Source organism: Sus scrofa, chromosome 4, assembly GCF_054392235.1.
Source record: "Sus scrofa isolate SSC_HxYL_T2T_F1_AM1 chromosome 4, Sscrofa_HxYL_maternal_Yorkshire_Landrace_v2.0, whole genome shotgun sequence".
NCBI lineage: Eukaryota > Metazoa > Chordata > Mammalia > Artiodactyla > Suidae > Sus > Sus scrofa.
Genome location: NC_139386.1, coordinates 54,965,402 through 54,990,518, shown reverse-complemented (window position 1 = coordinate 54,990,518; position 25,117 = coordinate 54,965,402). Strand labels below are relative to the sequence as shown.

Below are 25,117 nucleotides of genomic sequence, written 5' to 3'. Positions count from 1 at the left end.
CAAAGAAACTACAACATTAATTCTTCGATGGCTTTGGCTTTTGAAAACCATCTCTCTCAGATTTAGCCTCTAGGCTCATAAAATATTTAGACTTAAATCATTTATTTCTTTCCAGAGGATGTTACACAAATTTAATCATTAGTTTAAGTCATTTCCTTTATTCTGACCTGAGGTAAACTGGATTCTGTTGAACCAGCATCAAAAACATCTCAAAGTTTTGAGCTCTTGCTTTTTAAATTATAATTTTTGCAGAACTTGCAATCATCCTTTTAAAAAATTCCAAAACAAGAATGGGTTTTGAGATTAGTTGTCATGTCAAGAGTTATGTGAGCCAGAACTTTTCAGGGAAAAACACAAGGCATGTTTCCTGTGAGCAAAAGAAAAGAATATTATCTTTCAGCTTTATGTATTTCCTTTAAAAATACAAACTGTTGTGATAAGATTGGGACCAACAGATGATGACATTCGTGTTGAAATTCTGCTTGGTGTCCAGAATGAGCCCATCTGTTCAGAAGAGAAAGAAAGTAGCAGGAGTCACAGACTTTTACAAGGAACATCTTTTTCTGTAGAAACCTCTCTGGAGCATTCCATTTGTTTAATGAGTTCTGTCTATGGCAAAATGCCAAATATTTATTACATAAATTGAAATTTGATGCTACATAAGCCAGTAAGATTCTCTGATAAAATTCCAGGTAGGGTGAGAGACAAGTCTGTCCTTAACAAAATTCAAGAAGAAATGTGAGAAGCTTCAGGATAATTTCTCATGATGCAATGAACTGCCTTTTCAACAGTAAGAGACACAACACAACATTCCATGAAGAGTTCATATTAACATGTTATCCTAAATTCTCTAGAGGAATTGTACCTATAAAAATTTTCACAGAATTTATTTGGACACCATGTCATCATTTCTTCTATCAATTTAGAGTAGCCAATAGTCACTAGAAACTAGTTCATTCACTCATCCATTTATGGTTTTATTCATTAAATTAATAAAAATGTATTGCATGCCTACTACATTCACTTGTTTTACAAATTTTATGGGGCATTGGCCATGTGCCTCATACTGGACTTTAAAAAATACACATAATAAGTTTGTGCCTGCCTCCAATGTATTTAGTCTCATTAGGCCAAATAATGAGTTTTTTGTGTTGTTTGTTATTTTTATGGCCACACCCACAGCATATGGAAGTTCCCAGGCCAGGGATTGAATCCAAGCTGCAGCTGTAACCTACATCACAGCTGTGGCACTGCTAAATCCTTCGACCCACTCTGCAGGGCCTGGGATTAAACTCATGCCTCTGTACAATCAAGGCACTGCAGTTGGACCCCTAACCCACTACATCACAGCAGGTACTTTAATAATGAGTATTATTAAGGTAGTTATTAAAATGAAATAAGGTAGAGGTCTTAATTTAAAATAACTTCAGGAGTTCCCTTTGTGGCTCAACAGTTAACAAACCCAAATAGGATCCATGAGGATGCTGGTTCAATCCCTGGTCTTGCTCAATGGGTTAAGGATCCAGCATTGCCATGAGCTGTGGTGTAGGTCACAGACATGGCTCGGATCCCATGTTGGTGTGGCTGTGGTGTAGGCCAGCGGCTCCAGCTCCAATTTCACCTCTAGCCTGGGAACTTCCATATGCCGTGGGTGTGGCTCTAAAACAAAATAAAATAAAATAATTTTAACTACTATTTATTTAGAGTTTACCATGTGCCAGGCCCTGACAAAAGCATTTTATCTCATTTTAAATGTATTGTCTCATTTATTCTCATACACGCAAAAAAAAAAAAAAAAAAAAAAAAAAACCCTAAGTGGTAGGTATTAATTCCAATTGGTAAATGATAAAAGAGGTTTAAAGACATTATCTCTCATCACTTGGTGACCACCAAGTACTCTGCATATTACCATTTTTTCCAGTTAAAATATTTTTTACTTAAAGTAGAACAATTGGGTAAAAATGTCTTAAATCATAAGCATATTAAATGAAGTCACATAAAAAGAAATCTGGAGACAAGATGTTCCAGGGTTAGTTAAGTTCTCAGCTTCACAATAGGAGGGTTCTGCTTTTCCATGTTCTCTTGACTTTTACCTCAGTGTTACAAGAGGGCCAGCACAGCTTCAAGCATCCCACTCTTATATAAGAAAATCCAAGAAAGGGAGGGACAGAGAACTTGTTCCAGCTTTTGTTTTTTAATTAATCTTTCTCATAAACTCTACATCAGACTCTGGCTTACATTTCATTGGCAAAAAACAGGCCCTCACACCCATCCCTCCACAATTTACAGGCAAGAAGTGTGGAATTATGGTGACTGGCTAAGATTGATTATGATTCATCCCCTGAAACTGAGTATGAATTTGCCTTTTATATGAATAAAATCAGTTTTTGATTAATAAGTGAGAAGTAAGCAACCTAGAGGCTCTCCATTATACACTAAAGTATTCATAGATTCCAGATAATACAGCATTTTCTAGCTTGCTACAAGACATCACCTTCCGTAAAACTCTAACCAAGATAGAAATGTTGAATGGGCCATTAACCTAAATACATGAAACTGGAGAGGAATAAAACTAAGGACATCTCCCTAGGATAGACATATGGCCAAAAAGCACATGAAAAGATGCTCAGCATCATTAATTATTAGAGAAATGCAAATCAAAACCACAATGAGATATCATCTCACACCAATAGGAAAGGCCATTATCAAAAAGTCTGCAAACAATAAATGCAGGAGAGGGTGCAGAAAAAAAGGGAATCCTCCTACACTGTTGATGGAAATTTAAATTGGTACAACCACTATGGAAAACAGTTCCTCCAAAACCTAAAATAGAACTACCATATGATCCAGCAAACCCACTTCTGGGCATCTATCCAAAGAAAACCATAATTTGAAAAGATACACTCACCCCAATATTCACTGAAGCTCTATATACAATAGCCAAGACATGAAAGTAACCTCAATGTCTGTCAACAAAGGAATGTATAAGGATGTGGTACATATATATACAGTGGAATATTACTCAGCAATCAAAAAAGAAATGAAATCGTGCCACCTGCAGCAACATGGATGGACCTAGAGATCATACTAAGTGAAGTAAGTCAGACAGTGAAAGACACATACCATATGATATCACTTATATGTGGAATCTTAAAAAATGATACAAATGAACTTATTTACAAAACAGAAACAGATTCGCAGATTTCAAAATCTGTGAGTTTGTTTGACTCACAGACTTTGAAAACAAACTTAAGGTTACCAAAGGAGAAAGGTAGTGGGGAGGGATAAATTAGGAGTTTGGAATTAACATATATACGCTATTATACATAAAACAAATAATCAACAAGGACCTACTTATAGCAGAGGGAACTCTACTACTCAATACTCTGTGATGACCTACATGGGAATATAACCTGAAAAAGAAACCAACAAAAAATTATAGGACACCTTGATAGATTTTGTGCCTTGTATACCATATGTAAACGTGCTGACACCAAATTTAACCTGAAGATGGGGCCAGCCATTAAAAGAGAAGAAAATATTGTACTACACCATCAAACACAATAAGAAAATGTAAACTAATTATATTTTTGTTTTAGAACAATTTAAATTACTGAGACAAAGATTTTAAGTCAGAACTCTTCCAACACCTTTTCTTTAAACTTTGTTAAGAACAATTAGTCTTATCAATTCAGATTTCTTGACTGACATACTACATGTAAAAAATTTTGGCCGCACATTTAAAAAAATTCTTAAATTTATTGAAATTTCAGCTTCTAGTTTAAGATGTTGGACTGAAGAAACATTTATTTAAGCACCTCATTTGGAATCCCTTTAAAACTACAATAAAGAAAATTTAAAAATAAATAACCCCATGAGGAAGAGGACAGAGGAAAAGAACAAAATATTAGAAATTAGAAAATAAATGCATTAAAGATGCACTATAGATGTAGATCTCTAAACTAAAAGTAGGAGAAGCTGATAAATTTATTTATACCACAGAATGCTCAAAAGCACCATATAAAGTAATGAAATTAAGCATGCTTGGGGGTGGAGCAGTTGCAGCACTTAAATAAAGAGGATTTTGTAGAAATGATTTCTAGATTCATAATTCTACTCTTAACCCCTAGGCAACTGCCCCATGTGCTACCACAGCACAAGACTGCAGATTTATTTATAGGAAGCACCAGGAGTTCCCATTGTGGCTCAGAGGTGATGAATTTGACTAGTATCCATGAAGATACAGGTTTAATCCCTGCCCTCACTCAGTGGGTTAAGGATCCAGTCTTGCTGTGGCTGTTATGTAGGCTGGCAGATGCAGATCCAATTCAACCCTTGGCCTGGGAACTTCCATATGGTGCAGGTGTGCCCCTAAAAAAAAAAGAGAGACACCAGCACAGCTAAAGTCCTAGGTACCATGTGAAAATAAGAGATTTAATTGAGCTTATATACACTGATTACTAAATGCTGAGAGACTGTATTCCTTATACATAGCAATACATAGCAGTTGGAGTCCTGCCCGTTAAAAAATTAGAAGGCCTCTCTGGGGAAACTGACTAGCCCAAGATGAAAGATCTACAGATTTTGACTTTGAGGATTCCTTAACAATTGTTTCATCTAAATCACCATGTATGTAGTAATCAATTTTAAAGTCCTGGCCAAACTTGGCATTCCCTAGCTTGAAGATACATTACACCATTCACTGCCTTCGTAATCAAATGGAATTCTTTCTGTGTCTCATCACACATCCTTCTTCTACACAGCTCTGCTCATCTTCTTTCTAAGTCACCTTCTTTTTTTTTTTTTTTTTTTGTCTTTTTAGGGTCATACCCACAGCTATGGAAGTTCCCAGGCTAGGGGTCTAACTGGAGCAGGAGCTGCCAGCCTATGCCACAGTAATGCAGAATCCAAGTCGTGTCTGTGACCTACACCACAGCTCATAGCAATGCCGGATCCTTGACTCCCCTAAGCAAGTCCAGGGATCGAACCTGTGTCCTTGTGGATTCTGGTCAGGTTCATTATCACTGAGCCATGATGGGAACTCTGACACCATCATATTGAATTAAGAACCCATCCTACACCCAGTGTGACCTGATCTTAACTAATTTCATCTGCAAAGACATTAATTCTAAATAAGTTCACATTTTGAGGTTCAGGGAAGGATATGAATTTTGGAGAGACACTATTCAACTCAATGCATTAACTAAAATGTTATTTTTAGAAACTGCATTTTAGTACAAATTAGGCAAATGGATTAATAGAGCAGAATAGATCATTCAGAAACCCATATATTTATTTTAGAATAAAGATTATAAAAACAAATCAGATTAGTAATTGGCTATCCATTTTAGAAAAAAAGAAAATAAATTTTTAGGACTTCTTCCAAACACATTAAAAATTAATTTTTATATAAACTAAAGAGCTATGTTTTAAAAAGAAAAACAAAAACTATTAGAAAGTTAATGTAATTCATACAAAGAAAAGACTTTTCAAACAATGAAATAAAACCAAACAAATGTAAACAAAGCCACAGGCTTGCAGGAAATTTTTGCAGGATTTTATATATACATAAAGTTATCCTTCCTAATAAGCAAAGAAATACAAAATTTGTTTGGCAAAATTCAGATATTTTGTTATTTCCAATATAGATAAAGATATAGAGGGACAAAAAAAAAAACAAAAAACAAAAAACAAAAAAAAAAAACCCTGGCACATTAGCGGTGAGAGTTAAGTGAATAGGGAAAGTCTTATTGGGAGGTGATTAGCCAATATCTAATACTTTGAGCAACATCTTCTAAAAATCTATCCCTCCACACAAATTACTAATATATGTGTACAATGCTGCTTATTTTAGTATTATTTTAATAATCAAAATTATTTTAAAATAATGAAAAAACTCTACTTCACAGTATTAAACAGGTGCTTAAATGAATAAATCATAGTGGCATATGAAGACATGTAAACATCTCCAAAGCACAGTATTACATGAGGAAAAACAACATCACTAAATAATGTCTATATTATAACATACTAGCAGATTAGAAAGTAGTTTAAAATATTGTAAAGTAATATGGTTCTTTTTATTTTAAAAATTGAATACATGTGTAAAAGTAGAGAGAGATATGCCTCCTTTTATAGAAATAGAATTACAACTTTATATACCGCATATTTTTACCAAATTTACCTCTGGATGGAAGAGGACTTCCTAAGTCCTTACTCATTTTTGTTGTGGGAAATATATTATTTTTCAATAAATTTATATTTTAAGAAGAGATACTAATAAAGCTGTGGGGTTCACCTTGACCTACTAAATTAAATTTTCCGGGAGCCCTGAATCTATGTTTTCAAAATCTTCCTTCATGATTTGAACAAGAGGTCAAGTTTTGGAGTCACTGAATTAAGATACTGTTTCAGATATAGAAGTGAGAAATGAGAATTGTCTAAATCAAGCCATGTAAGTAAAAATGAAAATACATGGGGAAATAGGAAGATTTTTATTTATTTTACAAAAATGGAAAGAAGTGTTCATTAACACATGGATTAGGTAAATATTAACTCAAAATTCTGTATCAAGAATAGATAGTCTGAGGTTTGCTCTGTGGCACAGTGGGTTAATGATCCAGCTTGTCTCTGTGAAGGCACCAGTTCAATTCCCAGCCCCACACAGTGGATTAAGGATCCACTGTGGTGAAGGTCACAGATGTGGCTCGAGAGTTGATCCCTGGCCCGGGAACTTCCATATACCGAGGGGGCAGCCAAAAAAGGTGGAAAAAAGGAAAAAAGGAAGAAGAGATAGTCTGCATGAGCATGATGGGCCCTCAAATGGCCTAAAAGAACTAAACTGAGGAGTTCCTGAGTGGTCTGGTGATTAAGGATACTGTGCTGTCACTGCTGTGGCTTGGGTCACTGCTGCGGCTTGGGTCACTGCTGCAGCTCAGGTCACTGCCCTGGCGCAGGTTCTATCACTGGCCCAGGAACTTCTGCATGCCATGGGTGCAGCCAAAAGGAAAAAAAAAAAAAAAAAAAAAAAAAAGAGCTAAACTGAGTTTTTGACATTGTGCTTACTTAGAAATATAACCCTCAGAGTTCCCGCTGTGGTGCAGTGGAAACGAATCTAACTAGTATCCATGTGGAGCCTCGCTCATTGAGTTAAGGATCCAGAGTTGCCATGAGCTGTGTTGTAGGTCACAGACTTGGCTCAGATCCCAAGTTGCTGTGGCTGTGGTGTAGGGCAATAGCTGTAACTCCATTTCATAGCCTGGGAACTTCCACATGAGTGCAGCACTCAAAAGCAAAAAAAAAGAAAAGAAATCGAATCCTGAAACTTTGCCCCTACAAAATTACTGTGTGACTTTACTACATTCAGGTAGTTTGCCTCCCATGCTTCTAAGTGAGTGCATACTCAATGTTCTGGGAAATATCCCAGCAGGCCTAACCCACTGTCATAGAGCTGACACTTAAATAAAATGACTTTTCTTCTTATCGGCTTCATGTACAAAGAATTCAACAAAGCTGCAGTCTGCAGAAACCCAAAGGTATGTCCTCTCCAAGACTCCCAGCTGACCTTCTAGGCCTAATGGAAAAACATGAGCAGAGCCACTGAAGCACAATTATTTCTTTCACAGTCAATATAACAAAATATGGTGTGAATGGCAACATAAAAATTCTTGCTTGTCAAAATTTCCCAGGTTTCTTTATATCTGGTGGAGCACCCAGACATCAAGATCACAAGAATCCCACTCCAGAGATTACCTGGCTGTGATCTTCAAGTCTGAATCATGATTTCTTTTGAAGTGCTGCTCCCATCCTTTTAGGAGATATTGCTATTTCTACTACTATACACACACTACTTCCTGTGGTTGTGTTTGAGATCCTTCCAGAGGGCATATTTAGTTCCACCTCTAGCATGCACATGACTTAGTACCCACAGAAAGAAAGCAAAACAGGATGGTCTCTGTGAATTAGCCTCTGTGGCTGGAAGATATCACCACACTGACTGGGAGGTGAATTTAATAACTAGGAAGACTTGCTTAATGAGTGGAATAGTGACACCCCCCGATCCAAAAAAAAAAAAAAAAACCCACCTTGAATATCAGAATGGGACATTATTTGGAATAAAGATCTGTGTAGATGTAATTAAGGTTCTCAAGATGAAATCATCCTGGATTTAGGATGGGTCCTGAATCCAAAGACTAGTCCCCTAATAAGAGAAAGGAGAAGGAGATCTGACACATAGACACAGGGGGAAAAGCTCTATGAAGACAGAGGCGGTGATGCAGCTGCAAGCCAAGGGCTTGCACCATTATAGGCTAGGAGAGGGGCACGGAACAGATTCTCCCTCATGGCCTCCGGAAGGAGAAAATCCTGCCAACATCTTTATTTTGGACTTCCAGCCTCCAGAAGCAGGAGAGGATACGTTTCTGGTTTTTATAAGCCACTACCTTTGTGATCGTTTGTTATGGCAACTGTAGGAAACTAATACAGCTCTCAGAGCTATTCCAAACATACTCTGGATAGCAAAGAAGTAAAAGCTTCTCAAGTGGCATTGCTTTGAAAATTTATGATTCGAACAAGAGGTGTTATCTCTGAGTCCCTTTATGCACAGTACAGGGGAGATTACTTTTGTGCTTCTAAGTATGTTCACATACATCTGATTGATCTCCATGGTACACATGGGTCCAAAAAGTGTCATTAACTGCACTCCACAGTTCAGCAAATAAACCCCTTGCCTAACTTCATCTGAGGAATTCTATTTTTTAAAAACAAAAATGTTTTATTGTAGTAATTGCAAACTCAAATATATGCAGAACCTGGGCACTTGTAGAAACAATGCTAGTGGAATGAGGGTAAGCAGTGTTACTGGTAGAAACAGGGATTCTTAAGAACAAGAAAGCATATACCGTGCACAAAGGGAGAAGCTACAGTTCACTTCCATTCAGCTATTGGGCCAGTGTTGTACATATTCTTAGTTTTCAAGAAAAAACTCAAACCAAATAAAACACACACCTGGAGACCGGTTACGGCCAAAGACCACCAGTTTCCGGCCCTTGTGTTTTTCTTTCTTTTTTTTTTTTTTTTTTTTTTTTTTGCCTTTTAGGGCCGCACCCACGGCATATGGAGGTTCCCAGGCTAGGGGTCAAATCAGAGCTACAGCTGCCAGCCTACGCTACAGCCACTGCAACATGGGATGTGAGCTGCATCTGTGACCTATACCACAGCTCAGAGCAATGCCAGATCCTTAACCCACTGAGCAAGGGCAGGGATTGAACCCTCAACCTCATGGTTCCTAGTCGGATTCGTTTCCGCTGTACCACAACGGGAACTCCTGCTTTTTTCTTTAAAAAAAAAGATTATTAAAGTATAGTTGATTTATAACATTGTGTTAATTTCTGCTCTACAGCAAAGTGACTCAATTTTATATATATATATATATATATATATATATATATATATATATTCTTTATTGTATTCTTTTCCTGTGCTTTACAGTAGGACCTTGTTTTTTATCCTTCCTGTATATATAATAGTTTGCCTCAGCTAATCCAGAACTCCCAATCCTTCCCTCCCTACCACCTCCTTGACAACCACAAGTCTATCCTCTATATCTGCGTGTCTGTTTTTGTTTCATAGATATGTTGATTTGTGTCATATTAGATTCACATATAACTGATATCATATAGTATTTATCTTTATTTTTCTAACTTACTTTGTTTAGTATATAATCTCTAGGTCTATCCATGGTGCTGCAAGTGGCATTATTTCATTCTTTTTTATGGCTAATTCTCATGTACATATATATATATGTGTGTGTATATATATATATACATATATACACATATATATATATGTATATATATATATACACACATATATATATATGTATATATATATATACACATATATATATATATATGAATATAACATATCTTCTTTATCCTTCCATTTGTCAATAGATATATAGGTTGTTTCCATGCCTTGGCTATTGTAAATAGTGTTAATATGAACATGCATCAAAGGAATTCTTGATAGATGGCTTCAAAACAGACTCTTCTTAAAAAAAAAAATTGGGGGAGTTCCCACTGTGGTACAGTGGTTAACGAATCCAACTAGGAACCATGAGGTTGCCGGTTCGATCCCTGCCCTTGCTCAGTGGGTTAGGGATCCGGCGTTGCCGTGAGCTGTGGTGTAGGTTGCAGACACAGCTCGGATCCAGCGTTGCTGTGGCTCTGGCGTAGGCTGGAGGCTACAGCTCTGATTAGACCCCTAGCCTGGGAACCTCCCATATGCCGTGGGAGCGGCCCAAGAAATGGCAAAAAGACCAAAAAAAAAAAAATTTGACTCTTCTTTTCGGATGTGCCCCTGGCTTGCAGAAGATCCTGGACTGGACACTGAACGCATGCCACAGCAGTGACCAGAGCCACTACTTTTTCCTTAAATATGACTCTTATTAAAGGAAGATAAAACACTGATGATCAGGAGTGATACAAAGGAAATTAGAAAGCAAGATATTTGCTATTAGAAGTTGAGGTATGTGAGGACTGATCAGAAACCATTTTACAGACTAAGGCATTAGTTAACTTTGAGCATGAGAAGAGAGTCTGCATTGAATTTTTTCACAATGTTTTATTACATTTGTATTATATATTTCATTATATAATATACTATATAGTTATATATTTATGCATTATATAAAATACAATTTTGCATAATAAATATATAATAAAATTTATATATTATATAAATTATATTATATTTCATTACATATAATGAAATATAAAACTAAAAATATTCATGCTGCAATTTTCTGTGACAGACAAATTTTTAAACCCTGACTTTGCTGCCATCAACCAATTTCTTATTATCTTGTTACGAAATAAAAGTTTCCCTGAGAAGTTGTTTTTATCTATCAGACTTGCCCAGTAGAATAGGCACATCTCAGCCATAATTGTTAGGAAAGATTTAAGAGTTTAAAGTATACTGTGGTGCCAAAACACTGAACAAAATTACAACATTTAGAACAAGGGAAATGATAGCTCTGCTCTACCCTGCTGTAGTCAGACCATATCTGGAAAGTCAGCATTGTGTGCAGCATAAAAATTTAGGGATATCTTTTTACATAAAAAGAGCCTAGTGAGGGGAGGAGGGATCAAGCTTCTCAAAAGCAACAACTTTTGAATACTAGGGAGTTTAAAGAAGAGACAACTCAGGGCCATGAGATGGCTATCACCAGCAATCTGAAAGAATGTAATATGAAAAAGGATTAATTTATTCAGTAGGTAGAGATTACATTTCAGCTTCCTATTAGGAAATGCTTTTAGAAAGGCATAGCTGTCCAAGGATGGGACCAGCATATAACAAGTAGTAACCCTCCTACCCCAGGGAGTATACACGCATAGGCAGGGGTGTTACTTTGTAGGTTAGGCATGATGATTATAGAACTTTAAGCTTTCTTCCAAATCTAACATTAAACAGATCTGTAGTTCTCTTGTAATTTAAATATCTCCCAGGTCTCCAGAATCTGGAGTTCTGATTCTGAATCTGCAAAATGCAAATGACCTCTGTGGAACCAAAGCCCAGGAATTATTTTGCTACACACTGTAGGGATGTATCTATCCTTCTAACTTGAATACCTTATTGTTTAAGTTTGCATAATCCTTACCAATATGCCAAAAAGGGGATGGAGTGTGGAGAATTGGGAGGAGTTGTCCTTAGGAAGCAAAAATGAGGGATACGGGTTGCCCAAAAAAATCAAGGTTTTACAGAGAAATAGAGCCAGTAGGAGATATATATATATATATATATATATATATATATCTTTCCATTAAAGAAAGTATATATATACTGTGTGTGTATATACTGTGTGTATATATATATATATATATCTGTATATATACTGTGTGTGTATATACTGTATATATATATATCTTCCACTACATGAGCCTCCAAAGCAGTATAGGCCAAGTGGGAGACACTGCAGCCTACAACATGAAAGCATCTTGAAGTTTGTACTCTTTATCTTAAGGTTTTTTAATGCAATATTTTTTCCTAATACTTGATTTTAAGCATATACAACACATTCACTTCTCCCTTTGTGATGGTTTTTTTTATAAGACTTTTTTATAATATATACATACATACATACCTCATTTTATTGTGCTTAGTTTTATTGTGCTTTACAGATATTTCACTTTTTTTAATTGGAGGTTTGTGGCAAACCTGTGTCTAGTAAATCTATTATCATCATTTCTCCAATAGCATTATTTTTAAATTAAGGTATGTACTTTTTTAAAAGATATATTGCTATTGCACACTTAAAGACTACAGCGTAGTGTAAATATAGCTTTTATATTCTCTGCGAAACCAAAAAATTCATGTGACTCACGTAATTGCTATATTTGCTTTATTGCAGTTGGTGCAGTGGTCTGGAACAGAATCCACAATACCTCACAAGTATGTGTGTACACACACACACACACAGAGAGAGAGAGAGAGAAAGAGAGATTTATCTTAAGGAATTTGCTTACTCAGGTATGGAGGTTGGTAAGTCCAAAAAATGTCTGTATGTTGGGCTTGAAAACTGGAGAATTGATGCTGCAGTTGCAGTCTAAAGACCATCTGCTGAAAAAATTCCTTTCTGCTCAGAGGAAGTCAATCTTTCCATTAAAGTCTTCAACTGATTGGATGAGGTCCACACACATTATGCTTTGCTCTGAGTCCACTAATCTAAATGTTAATGTCGGAGTTCCCATTGTGGCTCAGCAGGTTAAGAACCCAACTGGTATCCATGAGGATGTGGGTTCGATCCTTTGTCTCACTCAGTGAATTAAGGATCCAGCATTGCCACAGGCTGTGGCCTGGGTCACAGATGAGGCTCAGATCCCACCTTGATATAGGTGGTTGTGGTGGAGGCCAGCAAATACAGCTCTGACTTGACCCCTAGCTCATTTGCCACAGGTACAAACATTTAAATAAATAAATAAATAAATGTTAAAATCATCCAAAAAACACCCTCACAGAAACATCCAAAATAATGTTTGGCCAAATATCTGGGCACTGGGGCCCAGCCAGGTTGACACATAAAATTAGTCATCACACTTTTCATAATTAACAAGTCCTTTGACATTTTGCGGACACCGTCTCTTAGGGATGAAAGGAGCTAGGGAGCAGAGTTGGCTAACGAAGTTCTGTAACATCTTCCCACATTGCCTCTGTGCTTTCTGAAAAGACAGCTCCAAACCCAGGTCCTTTAAAACTCGAAGGTAAGCTGAGGAATTTTTATGCTGAATGATAATGGTTGAATGCTACTCTTAGAATATTATCCCCTCAGCCATCTACTACACGCACTTTAGATACACAGCTACATATTTGTCGGTAGGTCATATTTTAATCAAATGAAGACATGGTAAAGTTGTTCTTCTAAAACACCTCGGAATTTAGAGAAAGGAGCACAAAAGAAAATAATCTAAAAATTTGTGCTTCTAAAAGAGCTTTTAGGTTGGAAAAAAATATATTTCTGACAGGCAAAAACCTAAGAGAAATGGGATTACTTTTCTTATCTTCAAATAAAAGAAACAGGAGTTCCCATCGTGGCTCAGCGGTTAACGAATCCGACTAGGAACCATGAGGTAGGTTGCAGGTTCAACCCCTGGCCTTGCTCAGTGGGTTAAGGATCCGGCGTTGCTGTGAGCTGTGGTGTAGGTTGCAGACGCGGCTCAGATCCCGCGTTGCTGTGGCTCTGGCATAGGCCGGTGGCTACAGCTCCGATTAGACCCCTAGCCTGGGAATCTCCATATGCCGCGGGAGTGGCCCAAGAAATGGCAAAAAAAAAATAAATAAATAAATAAATAAAGGCAAAAGAAACACCAAAAGAAGGGCTCAGGAAAATGAAGTTACTTTTGATTGTTACCTTTGATTACAAGATCACCACAAATTTGGTAGAGATAGGGTGGGGTGCAGAAAAAGAATGGAAAAGTGGGAGAGACATCACTGATGTGTCAGTGCAAACCAAGCCTTAAGCTTTTTTCAAAACAAAGGAGAAATTTGTTTATACATAATAATTTCTGTGTGATTTTCGAAAGCTAGATACTGTCCTTGGACCTTCTGTATATATTATCTCATTTGAGAAGGAAAATTACCACAAGCACTACATCAATAATGTTCAGTCAGGTGCTTAATCTTTATTTGGACCTTGTCATGCTTTTAAAATGCTATTTTTTTTAATGGTTTCTACTTCTTCTATCATCTGTTCATCAGACACATCAGGGATGCAAATATTAAATATCAGTGGTAAATAGCAAGTCATCTTCTCAAACCAAATCAATCTCAATTTAAAATGTATCAAAGGTATGTAAAACAGAAGTCCACTGAAAACACAGAGATACATGTATACATAATGCATATGTTGAGACTTCACCAAAGGTATCAAAATCAAGCACAGACTGATGGCTATTGCTACCAATGGAAATGGCAAAAACACCTGAAAAGAGCAAAATGTTTAAAATTAGATATGAAAACCCATATAAGATATCTGCATATTTATATAACAAGAAATAAGATACAAGCTAATAATAGAAAATGGGCTAAATTATCCATGTGTTTAGATAAACCTGGCTTACTACTTGAGATCTTGAAGACTCTCATTGCCAAGGTGTGGGATGAAAGGAATAAACATCTAGTATCTGACTGTTTGTGAGTGAAAGTAATCATGACCATTTGCACATACAAGAAACATCTTCTGATCTGGATGGTGTGAATTTCATAAGAGGGAGTTCCTAAGGCCCAAAGGAAGTCAAAACAATTTTCCCAGAAACATATCTCAAGGCAAGTGGAAATTCAGGTCAATAACACTGTGTATCCTCAGACCCTCTTTACTAGGGTAGCTATTGACAGGTAAATACTATGACTTTATAGGCTCAGGATATTGAAAACAAAAGAAATCAAAATAAACTTTGGTTGAAACAGTCTCCTGTTTTTGTTTTTGTTTTTTTTTTCCTCATTCTTGGCTGCCCCAGGGTATACAGAGTTTCCAGGCCAGGGATTCAGATCCCATCAGCACTTGTGACCTATGTGGCAGCTATGGCAATGCTGGATCCTTAATCCACTGTGCTCGCCAAGAAACAAACCTGCACCTGAGCACTTCAGAGATGCCACAGATGCCATTGTGCCACAGTGAGAACGCCAATCTCCCTATGTTTTGTGGATTTTGTTTGTTTGTTTGTTTCTGTATTTGCCAAAAACCTTGAAGCTCAATTCTTTGCTTTTTATTATGATTTTAGGTGTCTTGCCCCAAACATTATCCTACCTAGGGAGGAAATTCGGTAGGCAGTTACTTTGGAGATGTCTTTAAGAAATAGCTATGAATCTATACCTCCAAAGTATAACGAAGCTTGTCACAATCTACAAAAACCTTTAATTAGAAGGTCACTCATTTGGGGCTTAAGTTATTAAGAAACTCTTTTTAATGGTTAAAATACCCCTGAGAAAGATAACCTATATCGTCTCACAGTTTACTATCACCTATCTAGTAACAGGAGACAAGAGCACTCATGTGGGCATTAGAGAAAAATTTCAACCACTTCTACCTAGGGTTACATTTGCCTGCCTTATTGATGCAAATGAATATCAAATAATAATATAAAGAATAACAATAATCAGTGTTAAGCTCTGTGTTGTTTGCATGCCTTAGCTCATTTAATTCATGCCACATTCTTAGGGGTAAGCATTATTTATTCCCATTTTAGATCTGAAGACACTGAGAATTAGTGGTTAAAATAACTAGATTCTCCTCCTTCCCCACAAACTCTCTGAGCATCCTCTGGAGGCCACCATGTAGCAATGATCATACCATGGTTTTTGGTTCACCTGACTATGCAGATAGATTATACTCTGCCTGAAGGCAGAGCCAAGGCTTATTCCTTTCTGCACTCGGAATACCTGGCAAGGTACTCAAATCATAATTGTTTCTCAGTAACTGATACAGTTAGGGGATGGCTGGATGGAAGTAGAAGGAAGAACTAGAAAAAAGATGGTTGTGGAGTTTCCATCACGGCTCAGCGATAACAAACACAACTAGCATCCATGAAGATGCAGGTTCGATCCTTGACCTTGCTCAGTGGGTTAAGATGCCACATTGCTGTGAGCTGTGGTATAGGTCACAATGCTCGTATCCCTCATTGCTGTGGCTGTGGCATAGGCTGGCAGCTGCAGCTCCAATCTGACCCCTATCCTGGGAACTTCCACATGCCATAGGTGCCACTAAAAAAAGAAAAGAAAAAAAAATGTAAGTCAATCAAATTTATAATTGGAACTTTGCTTCCTCATAGTGTTCTTTGTTCTATTTTATCCTTAGTGAGAGACAAACATCCCAAAGAGACTGCCTAGATTTGAATCTTTCCTATACTCCATGCTGTGTGAGCTTAGGCAAGGGACTTAACTTGCTTTCACTTTTGCTTTTTTTTTCTTTCTTTCTTTCTTTTTTCTTTTTTTTTTTTTTTTTGCTTTTTAGGGCTGCACTTGTGGCATATGGAAGTTCACAGGTCAGGGGCAGAATCAGAGCTATAGTTGCCAGCCTATACCATGGCCACAGCAACGAGGGATGCAAGCTGTAACTGCAACCTACACCACAGCTCATGGCAATGCCAGATCCTTAACCCACAGAGCGAGGCCAGGGATCCAAGCCACATCCACATGGATACTAGACAGATTCGTTTCCACGGTGCCACTACGGGAACTCCAGGGACTTACTTCTGTACTTTAACTCTTCTGTAAAATGGGGGTAATAGTAATATTCACTCTTTGTATTAGAGGATTAAATGTGATAATCCAAGCAAAATTTCTAACACAATGCCAAGCCAACCAAGACTGGTTTACTCTTCTGATAATCAGAGTGTCAGGCCACTTTACTCCAATAATATCTTTTTTTTTTTTTTTGTCTTTTTTTGCTATTTCTTCGGCTGCTCCAGCGGCATATGGAGGTTCCCAGGCTAGGGGTTGAATCGGAGCTGTAGCCACCGGCCTACGCCAGAGCCACAGCAACGCGGGATCCGAGTCGCGTCTGCAACGGGAACTCCTCCAATAATATCTTTATGAGGTTAAGTTTTTTGCTTATTTCCTTTTCCATGATTAAAGCGCACTGCTGGGATGCAAGCTGTAACTGCAACCTACACCACAGGAAACTCTTCCTCATCCAAACAGAAAGCAAGTTTAAATGTAAGAAAAGTTGAGGAATTCCCATCGTGGCACAGTGTTAACGAATCCGACTAGGAACCATGAGGTTGTAGGTTTGATCCCTGCCCTTGCTCAGTGGGTTAAGGATCCGGCATTGCCGTGAGCTGTGGTGTAGGTCGCAGACGCGGCTCGGATCCCGTGTTGCAGTGGCTCTGGCGTAGGCTGGCAGCTACAGCTCCGATTAGACCCCTAGCCTGGGAACCTCCACATACCTCGGGAGCAGCCCTAGAAAAGGCAAAAAATAAAATAAAATAAATAAATGTAAGAAAAGTTGAAAAGATGGAATTTGTTGGTGATCAAATAAGCTAAGGTTTCAGGACAGGAGATATTATAACTTGTGACCATTCAAGAGCACCTTCTCTTATTTCGCATCTGTTAAATCTGGCCCTGACTGTGGAAAATACTGGTATGCAGGGGTAGCTACATGAGTAAACAAAGTAATCTCCAGTGAAAAGACTCATAATGAGCAGTTCCTATCGTGGCACAGTGGTTAAGGAATCCGACTAGGAACCATGAGGTTGCGGGTTTGATCTCTGGCCTTGCTCAGTGGGTTAAGGATCCGGTGTTGCCATGAGCTGTGGTGTAGGTCGCAGAAGCGGCTCAGATCCTGCGTTGCTGTGACTCTGGCATAGGCCGGTGGCTACGGCTCCGATTAGAAACCTAGCCTGGGAATCTCCATATACCTCGGAAGCGGCCCTAGAAAAGGCAAAAAAAAAAAGACTCATAATGATCTGTCTGATGGTCCAGAAAATATCATTCTCTCTGATAAACTGAACAGAACCTACAAGATTTTATATAGAGTAAAATTTATTCAGTAAGAATAAAAATTAAAACTAAGACCAAATTATTTGTTTTTCATAATTTGTTAATAGTAAAAAGATCTACTTTAGACATTCTGAGTATATTCCGCCAATACATTTACATATTATATATATATTTTGTTGTTGTTGTTGTTATATATATATATTTTGCTGTTGCTTGTTGTTGTTCCCCTGTGTTGCTTGTTGTTGTTCCCCTGTGGCATATGAAGTTCCTGGGCCAGAGATCCAATCCCAACTGCAGTTGAGACCTATACCACAGGGGTGGAAACTCCAGATCCTTAAACCACTGTGTTGGGCTGAGGACTGAGCCTATGTACCAGATCTCCAGAGGCACTGCCAAGCCCATTGCACCACAGTGGGAATTTCTATACCCAATATCTTTGATTTCATACAGAAAAAAAATGAGAAAAATCACTTTTACCTTATAAGGCCTAGGTAGATGGGGCTCCTGGTATCTCAGTTTTAGTATTCCTGTCAATGAAAAAATAGTCCAAATGGAAACTGCAAAATAAATATAGTTTATCAAGTCAATGAGGTTTGTCAAGACAATCGCAATGGACGCCATAGTGGCAAGTAGTAGAATAGACATAAATGGAGAGGAGTAAATATTAAGCATATTAAATAACAAGGGCAGCTGGCCCTCTTGGCCTGCAATATATGTTATTCTTGATCATTCAAATACATTAATCAGAAGTTTGCTAAATAAAGAGGCAGAAATACCAAAAGGAACAATCCATGTTAATGAGGGGATAACTCTATCAGTCCATGTGATAGCCACAGCATCTGCAGAAAAGCAAGAACACATGACAGAAAATGTACTTAAAAAGAGAATGATAAAACTTCAAAAATTATTTTGAAATAAAAGCAGGACTGTTAAAAGTAATTAAGAAAATTGATTTTCATTTCATTTCCCTGTTTATTTCTTCATATATGTGTCCATTTTCGCTGTTTCAAACAGATTACCATTTTCGGTGTCTCCCCAATACACTAGGAATTTCACTTCTTGAGGGCAAAGATAATTTCCTCAAGAAGCACCTCAGAGTTCCCATCGTGGTGCAGCGGAAATGAATCCAACTAGGAACCATAAGGCTGCAGGTTCGATCCCTGGTGTCACTCAGCGGGTTAAGTATCTGGCCGTGGTGTAGGCTCATCTGTAGCTCTGATTTGACCCCTAGACTGGGAACCTCCATATGCCGCAACAGGAACCTCCATGTGCCTAAAAAGCAAAACAAAAGAAAACAAAAAAACAAACAAACAAACAAAAAACTAGCACTTCATTCAGGGATAGGTATAAAGTAAATTTTCAATGATACTCGAGAAATAAATTGATTTGGTTAAGTATAGCCAGAGTCAAAAAAGCACAGTGTAATGCTGCTAATACAAGAACAAGACTTATGAAGTTCCCATCTAATGGCACAATTTGAAACACCTAACAGAAATAAAAATCAACCATGTAGGCAGGGAAAATGAATTACTCACAGATTAAAATTCTTATGACATCTTGGCACTAGTCTAAATTGCAGACCAGTCGTTCTCAGTGGAGGTGATCTTGTTCTCAGGGTTATTTTACAAGGTCTGAATATATTTTGGTTGTCACAACTGGGGAGGTAGGAGGTTACTACTGGCATCTAGTGAGTAGACACCAAGGATACTGCAAAATATCCTACAAAGCACAGAACAGGCTTCCACAACAAAAAATTATATGGTCCAAAATGTCAAGTGTTAAGATTGAGGAACTCTAGTATTGACCAAACTTTAGAGAATATTCTGACTTCTTTACTTAAAGATGAAGAGATATTATGAACACTCAATCAGTGTAAGTCAGTAGACACAAAAGGCACCAATGAAGAAAAGTATCCACTGTCTATGAGAATCTCTTTGAGTCCAATTCATATCATGTAGATACAAGGTAGGACAGATCATTAGGACTCTGAGAAATAAGTTCTTAGTTTTTCGGTGGAATGAATACAGTAAGATCTAGTGTTCCTGAAGGTAAGTGTCCTCCAGGATTATGCTCTAGTGCCAAGGCTGGTTTCCAGGACAGCCATCAGGACAGCAACACACCGGCTTATAACAAATAGTAAAACTTTTTCAATATGACAAGATTGAAATGTCATTGATGGTCTTGTTCTTGAAAAATCTACTTTTTAACCATTTTAAATAGCCTTGAGTGCTCTTTTCACTTTTTTCTTTAATGCTATTCTACAATATTGGGTCTTTTTAAAAAAAATCTCACTTATTATTCATTTTGAAAAAGATATTGTTGGTTATTCCTTCTGAACACTGGGACCTCTGCACATTTGCCATTTGCAAGCACATTTCAGAAATATTTCTTTCCAGCAGTGAAGCCCTTAGTCTCCTTTGATTTCCCATCATGCATTCTACAAACCTGGTTGATTACAATTAGGGGAAGTTGTAGTTCAGTTCTGCTACATAATCTTTATTCTACAAGTGATTTTTTTTCTTTTTTCATTTCTTTCCTCATGTCATTTGTTTTTTTTTTAATTATATTAAATATGCTTTTGAATAGCACTGAAACACATAACATAAGTAAATATCCCTCTCCTTGCCAATTTCTCATCCACACACCCTGGATATAACTGCAGTTAACATCTTTTTGGACATTCTTTCAGAAATTTTCTGTGTATATATAAGCATGGTGAGATGTATGTATATGTACATGTATATATTTGTGTATATGTGTACTTGCATGGTTAGTCTTTCTTTTTTTACCTTCCAACTTGATCATATTAGAATATATGTGTCCTAACTACCTTTAAAATTTTTTAGTATTCCATTTTATAACTAAATTAAATTCTTTATCAAGTTATTTCTCATATAGGTGGATTATTAGGTTGTTGTCAATTTTTTGCTAATTTAAAATGCACTTTAATAAACATACTTGTGCCTTCAGGTCTTGGATGTTGTGTAATTCTCCTATAAGAATAAATTTTTAGAAGTCAGACTTGTGAGTCAAAAGGTATATATATTTTTAAATAAGCCAGTTATTGTAAAATTACCCTCCAAAAATGATTGTATCAATTTATTAGTAAGTGATTCCAACATTTCCTTTTTCTCCTCAAAATACTTAAGCACACCTGGAGTTCCTGCCATAGTGCAGTGGGTTAAGAATTCAACTGCAGCAGCTCAGGTCACCGAGGAGGGATGGGTTGGACAGGCAGAGTAGGTTAGAAGGAGCTGGCATTGTCAGAGTTGCAGCATAGGTGACAGCTATGGTTCAGATTCAATCCCTGACCTGGGAACTTCCATATACACCATGGTTGCATCCATAACATTAAAAAAAAAAAAAACCCAAAAACCTTGAACATGCCTGGTTGATCAGCTCTCCACAGGCTGCTTCTGATCAGGGGAACCTTCTTAGCCTCTGCTCTCAGAAAATTTATTTACTGTTTGAGATTGTCTTTTCCTAGCCCAATATTCTTTAGTTTTAAGTGTAACACAGAACCCTCAAGAACACCATGTGGGGACACCCTTGTCAACAATTTATTAGCAGAGTTTAGGGACCATTGAAATCCTCAGGCTGAAAAAACCAGGAACAAGTCCTCCTCAGTGTGACATTTCCACACACCTCATTCTAGAGGGACAGCCTTCCTTACTGTGCTGTAGAACTCACTGAAAATGAAGACTATTTTTACTTCTAAGAAATCATACCACCACCTAGATGCTCTATATCCCTTTTCAGCTTTTCATGTGTTTTAAATATAACCATGTATTTGAAAACATTCACTCCTTAATCCTTAAAACTCTTTAATATAGAAATCTATTACTTTTGCTTATAATTTTTCTTACTATATAAATTTTGCAGATCTTTAAAGAAAATTTGGAAAATTTAGTAAAGAGTAAATGAAAATCACTCCCATTATGAATCATTATTAATTATTTTCTACTTTATACTGTAATATAGATCCTGCCTTTTCTCTCATTGTTACATTATAAATATTGCCCCTTTAAGTATTCATCAAATATGATCTTTGAAAAAGTTCAGGATAATCTACTATATGAATTTCCAGAAGTTATTTATGTATTTCAAATTTATTGAATATTATGGTGGTCTCTAATTTTTTGCTCTCATAGGTAATGCTATGGTGCTTCTCCTATACACAAACTTTTCATGTATAGCTCTGATTATTTTTTTAATTTAATTCAGTCAGGATCAAGATGGCAGAGGAATAAAATATGGCTCTCACCTTCTCCCAAAAACACATCAAAAAAAAAATTACATGTAGAATCATTCAAACAGAACATCTACTGAATGGTGGCAGAGGACCTTAAACCTCCAAAAAGGACAAGAAACCCTCATATAACTGATAAGTTCCCAAAAGGATGGAGGCAGGCCTCCCATCATACCCTCCCCCAAATGTGGTTGTTCACATTGGAGACCTGCTGCAGACAAGGGTATGGCCCGAAAGAAGATTTACACCCTTTCCTGGAATGTGGATGCTCAAGTTGGGCAGCAAGAAACAATGGCTTGCAGAAAACAACTGCCCGAATATATTAACCACCTACAAGGATTAACTGTGCTCCGTCATGGGACTCAACCCCCTACCCCTCCCTTGACCTTCCCTTCCTCCTTCTTCATTGTTCCTGCCACAAATTCCAGCCATAAACTCTGGTCACAGATTCCTACCAAAGATCCTTTATAAGCCTAGCATCTCCTCACAGTCTGGTCTGGCAGCATCTTGAGCTCAGGCAATCCACTTCAGAGGCCTTAACAAATATCTCTTTCTCTACCTACTTGGCCTTGCAAGTTCCTCCTTTGGCAAACCTAACAATAAACTCAGTAGAACAAAAGGAAAAATAGAGAGTGAGAGAGGGAAGAGGAAGAACAGGAATCAAGATGGGACTAGCACTTCTGAGAGGGAACTTTAAAGAGGAAAGGAATCTGCACCCTAGGAGGCCATCTAACTGATGGGGAGATGAGCTATGATGGAGAGGTAAGCTCAAAGCCAGGAGAAAAGCATAGCCGCTGGATTCCGGATATAGTAAGCCCTCACAAACTACCCAGGGTTGCTCTCACCTATAAATAGCCCTATAAGACCACAGTAGTAGTTTTTTCTGAACTCACAGAATAAGGAAAATATAAGCAAAATGAAGAAGTTCAGGAACTATTTCCAGTTAAAAGAACAAGAGATATCCCCTGAAGGAGCAAACAATGAAACAGGCAGGAGCAGCAATTCACCATTGTTAGGGAGGGCAAGAGGAGGAGGGGTGCACCGCCATAGGAATCTCTTTCTTTGCCTATGCACATATTCCTGGAGGGCGCGTCTATGGGTGGAAAAGAACCTCTTGCACAGGTTATGGGTGATGACCCCTCTTGCTTCAGCTATAGGTGGCAGAGCCTCATGCATGGACTAAGTGTGATGAGGCACTTCTTGCATGGTCTACAGGCAGCAGGAGCAAACAACCACAGTCATCTGTGACTCTAGAGGTAGGTGTGGCCAACCACCACAAGGGGTCTGTGAACAGGTACCAACTGCAGCCCCAGTCACTTCAGAGGTTGGTGCAGAGGAGGGCACTGCAACCATTGTTGTTGTTTTCACTCCCCTTGGAATGCACATACCCTGTTGCTACCACTTCCAAATGCTCTGTGTGCTGCCTAAACCTGCCTGAAGCTCCCAGCCACTTCCTAAGGCCCTGCAACTAGGAGCAGCCTACACAACCTTCCCATGGGTCCTCGCTACTGTCAAGGGCCCTGGAAAGAGGCACTGGCTATTAGTCCTAACCTTTGCCTTCATCTCCCTGGAAGTACACACAGCACCTTATCAAGGGGATAACAGTCTGCTCACACTGAGGAAAGAGACAACAAGCATCCAAACTCTCACACCACAAATATATGGTTAGCCCTCACAAAATACTCAGGAGTGCTCTAGCATTTAAATAGCCCTCCAAGACTACAGTATTTGGTTTCCCTAAATGCATAGTATAAGAAAAATACAAGCAAAATAAATAAGCTTGGGAACCATTCCCAGTTTAAAAAAAAAGATTTCACCTGAAGGAGCAAATAATGAAACAGGCCTCTGCAGTCTAAAAGACACAGGGTTCAAAAAGGATATAGTGGAAAATACCCTAGGAGTTAAGAGCAGATATGACCAGTAATGTAGATTACTTTAGAAAGAGACCAGAAAATATAAGGAGGAGCCAAGAAAAATTAGAAAATGTATTTGCAGAGATGCAAGCTGAGTTAAAGTCACTGAAGAGCAGAATGAATAATGCAGAGGAATGAATTAGTGTCTTGGAAGATAGAATAATGGAAATCACCCAGTCAGGACAGGAGACAAAAACAAAAACAAAAAAAAAAAAAGAAAGAAAAAAATGTAAGTGATATAAGAGATCTATGGGATAATATAAAGTGGGCCAATCTACATATCATAGGGATTTCAGAAGGAGAAGAAAAAGAAAAGGGGATTGAAAATATATTTGGAGAAATTATGGCTGAAAATTTTCCAAATCTAAAGGAAACAGATATCAAGATACAGGAAGCACAGAGGACCCCAAACAAGTTGAACCCAAACAGACCAACACTAAGACATATTATAATAAAAATGACAAAAGTTAAAGATAAGGAGAGGAATCAAATGGCAGCAAAAGAAAAGCAGAGTTAATTATTAGGGAACCCCCATAAGGCTATCAGCTGATTTCTCTACAGAAACACTACAGGCCAGAAGAGACTGTCAATACATATTCAAAGTTCTAAAAGGGAAAAATTGGCAGCCTAGAATACTCTACCCAGCAAGAATATCATTTAAAATAGGAGAAATAAAGAATTTCTCTAACAAACAAAAACTAAAAGAATACAGCAATACTAAACCCTTTCTAAAAGAAATACTGAAAGTCTCCTCTAAATAGAAAAGAAGGAGTGCCCATCATGGCACAGTGGTTAATGAATCTGACTAGGAGCCATGAGGTTGTGGGTACAATCCCTGGCCTTGCTCAGTGGGTTAAGGATCTGGCGTTGCCATGAGCTGTGGTGTAGGTTGCAGACATGGCTTAGATCCTGTATTGCTGTGGCTCTGGCGTAGGACAGCAGCTACAGCTCCGATTCAACCCCT

At 37.8% G+C, this 25,117-nt stretch overlaps 1 protein-coding gene across 1 annotated transcript in view; it reads right to left on the bottom strand.

The window, feature by feature from the left end:
* Positions 1-12,383: 12,383 nt before the first annotated feature.
* Positions 12,384-25,117, bottom strand: part of SLC7A13 (solute carrier family 7 member 13) — a 29,847-nt gene continuing 17,113 nt past the window's right edge. Inside the window, 2 exon segments of the mRNA XM_013996640.3 lie at positions 12,384-14,476; positions 18,469-18,830. Coding sequence (XP_013852094.3) covers positions 14,192-14,476; positions 18,469-18,830 — 647 coding nt within the window. The 3' untranslated portion in view covers positions 12,384-14,191.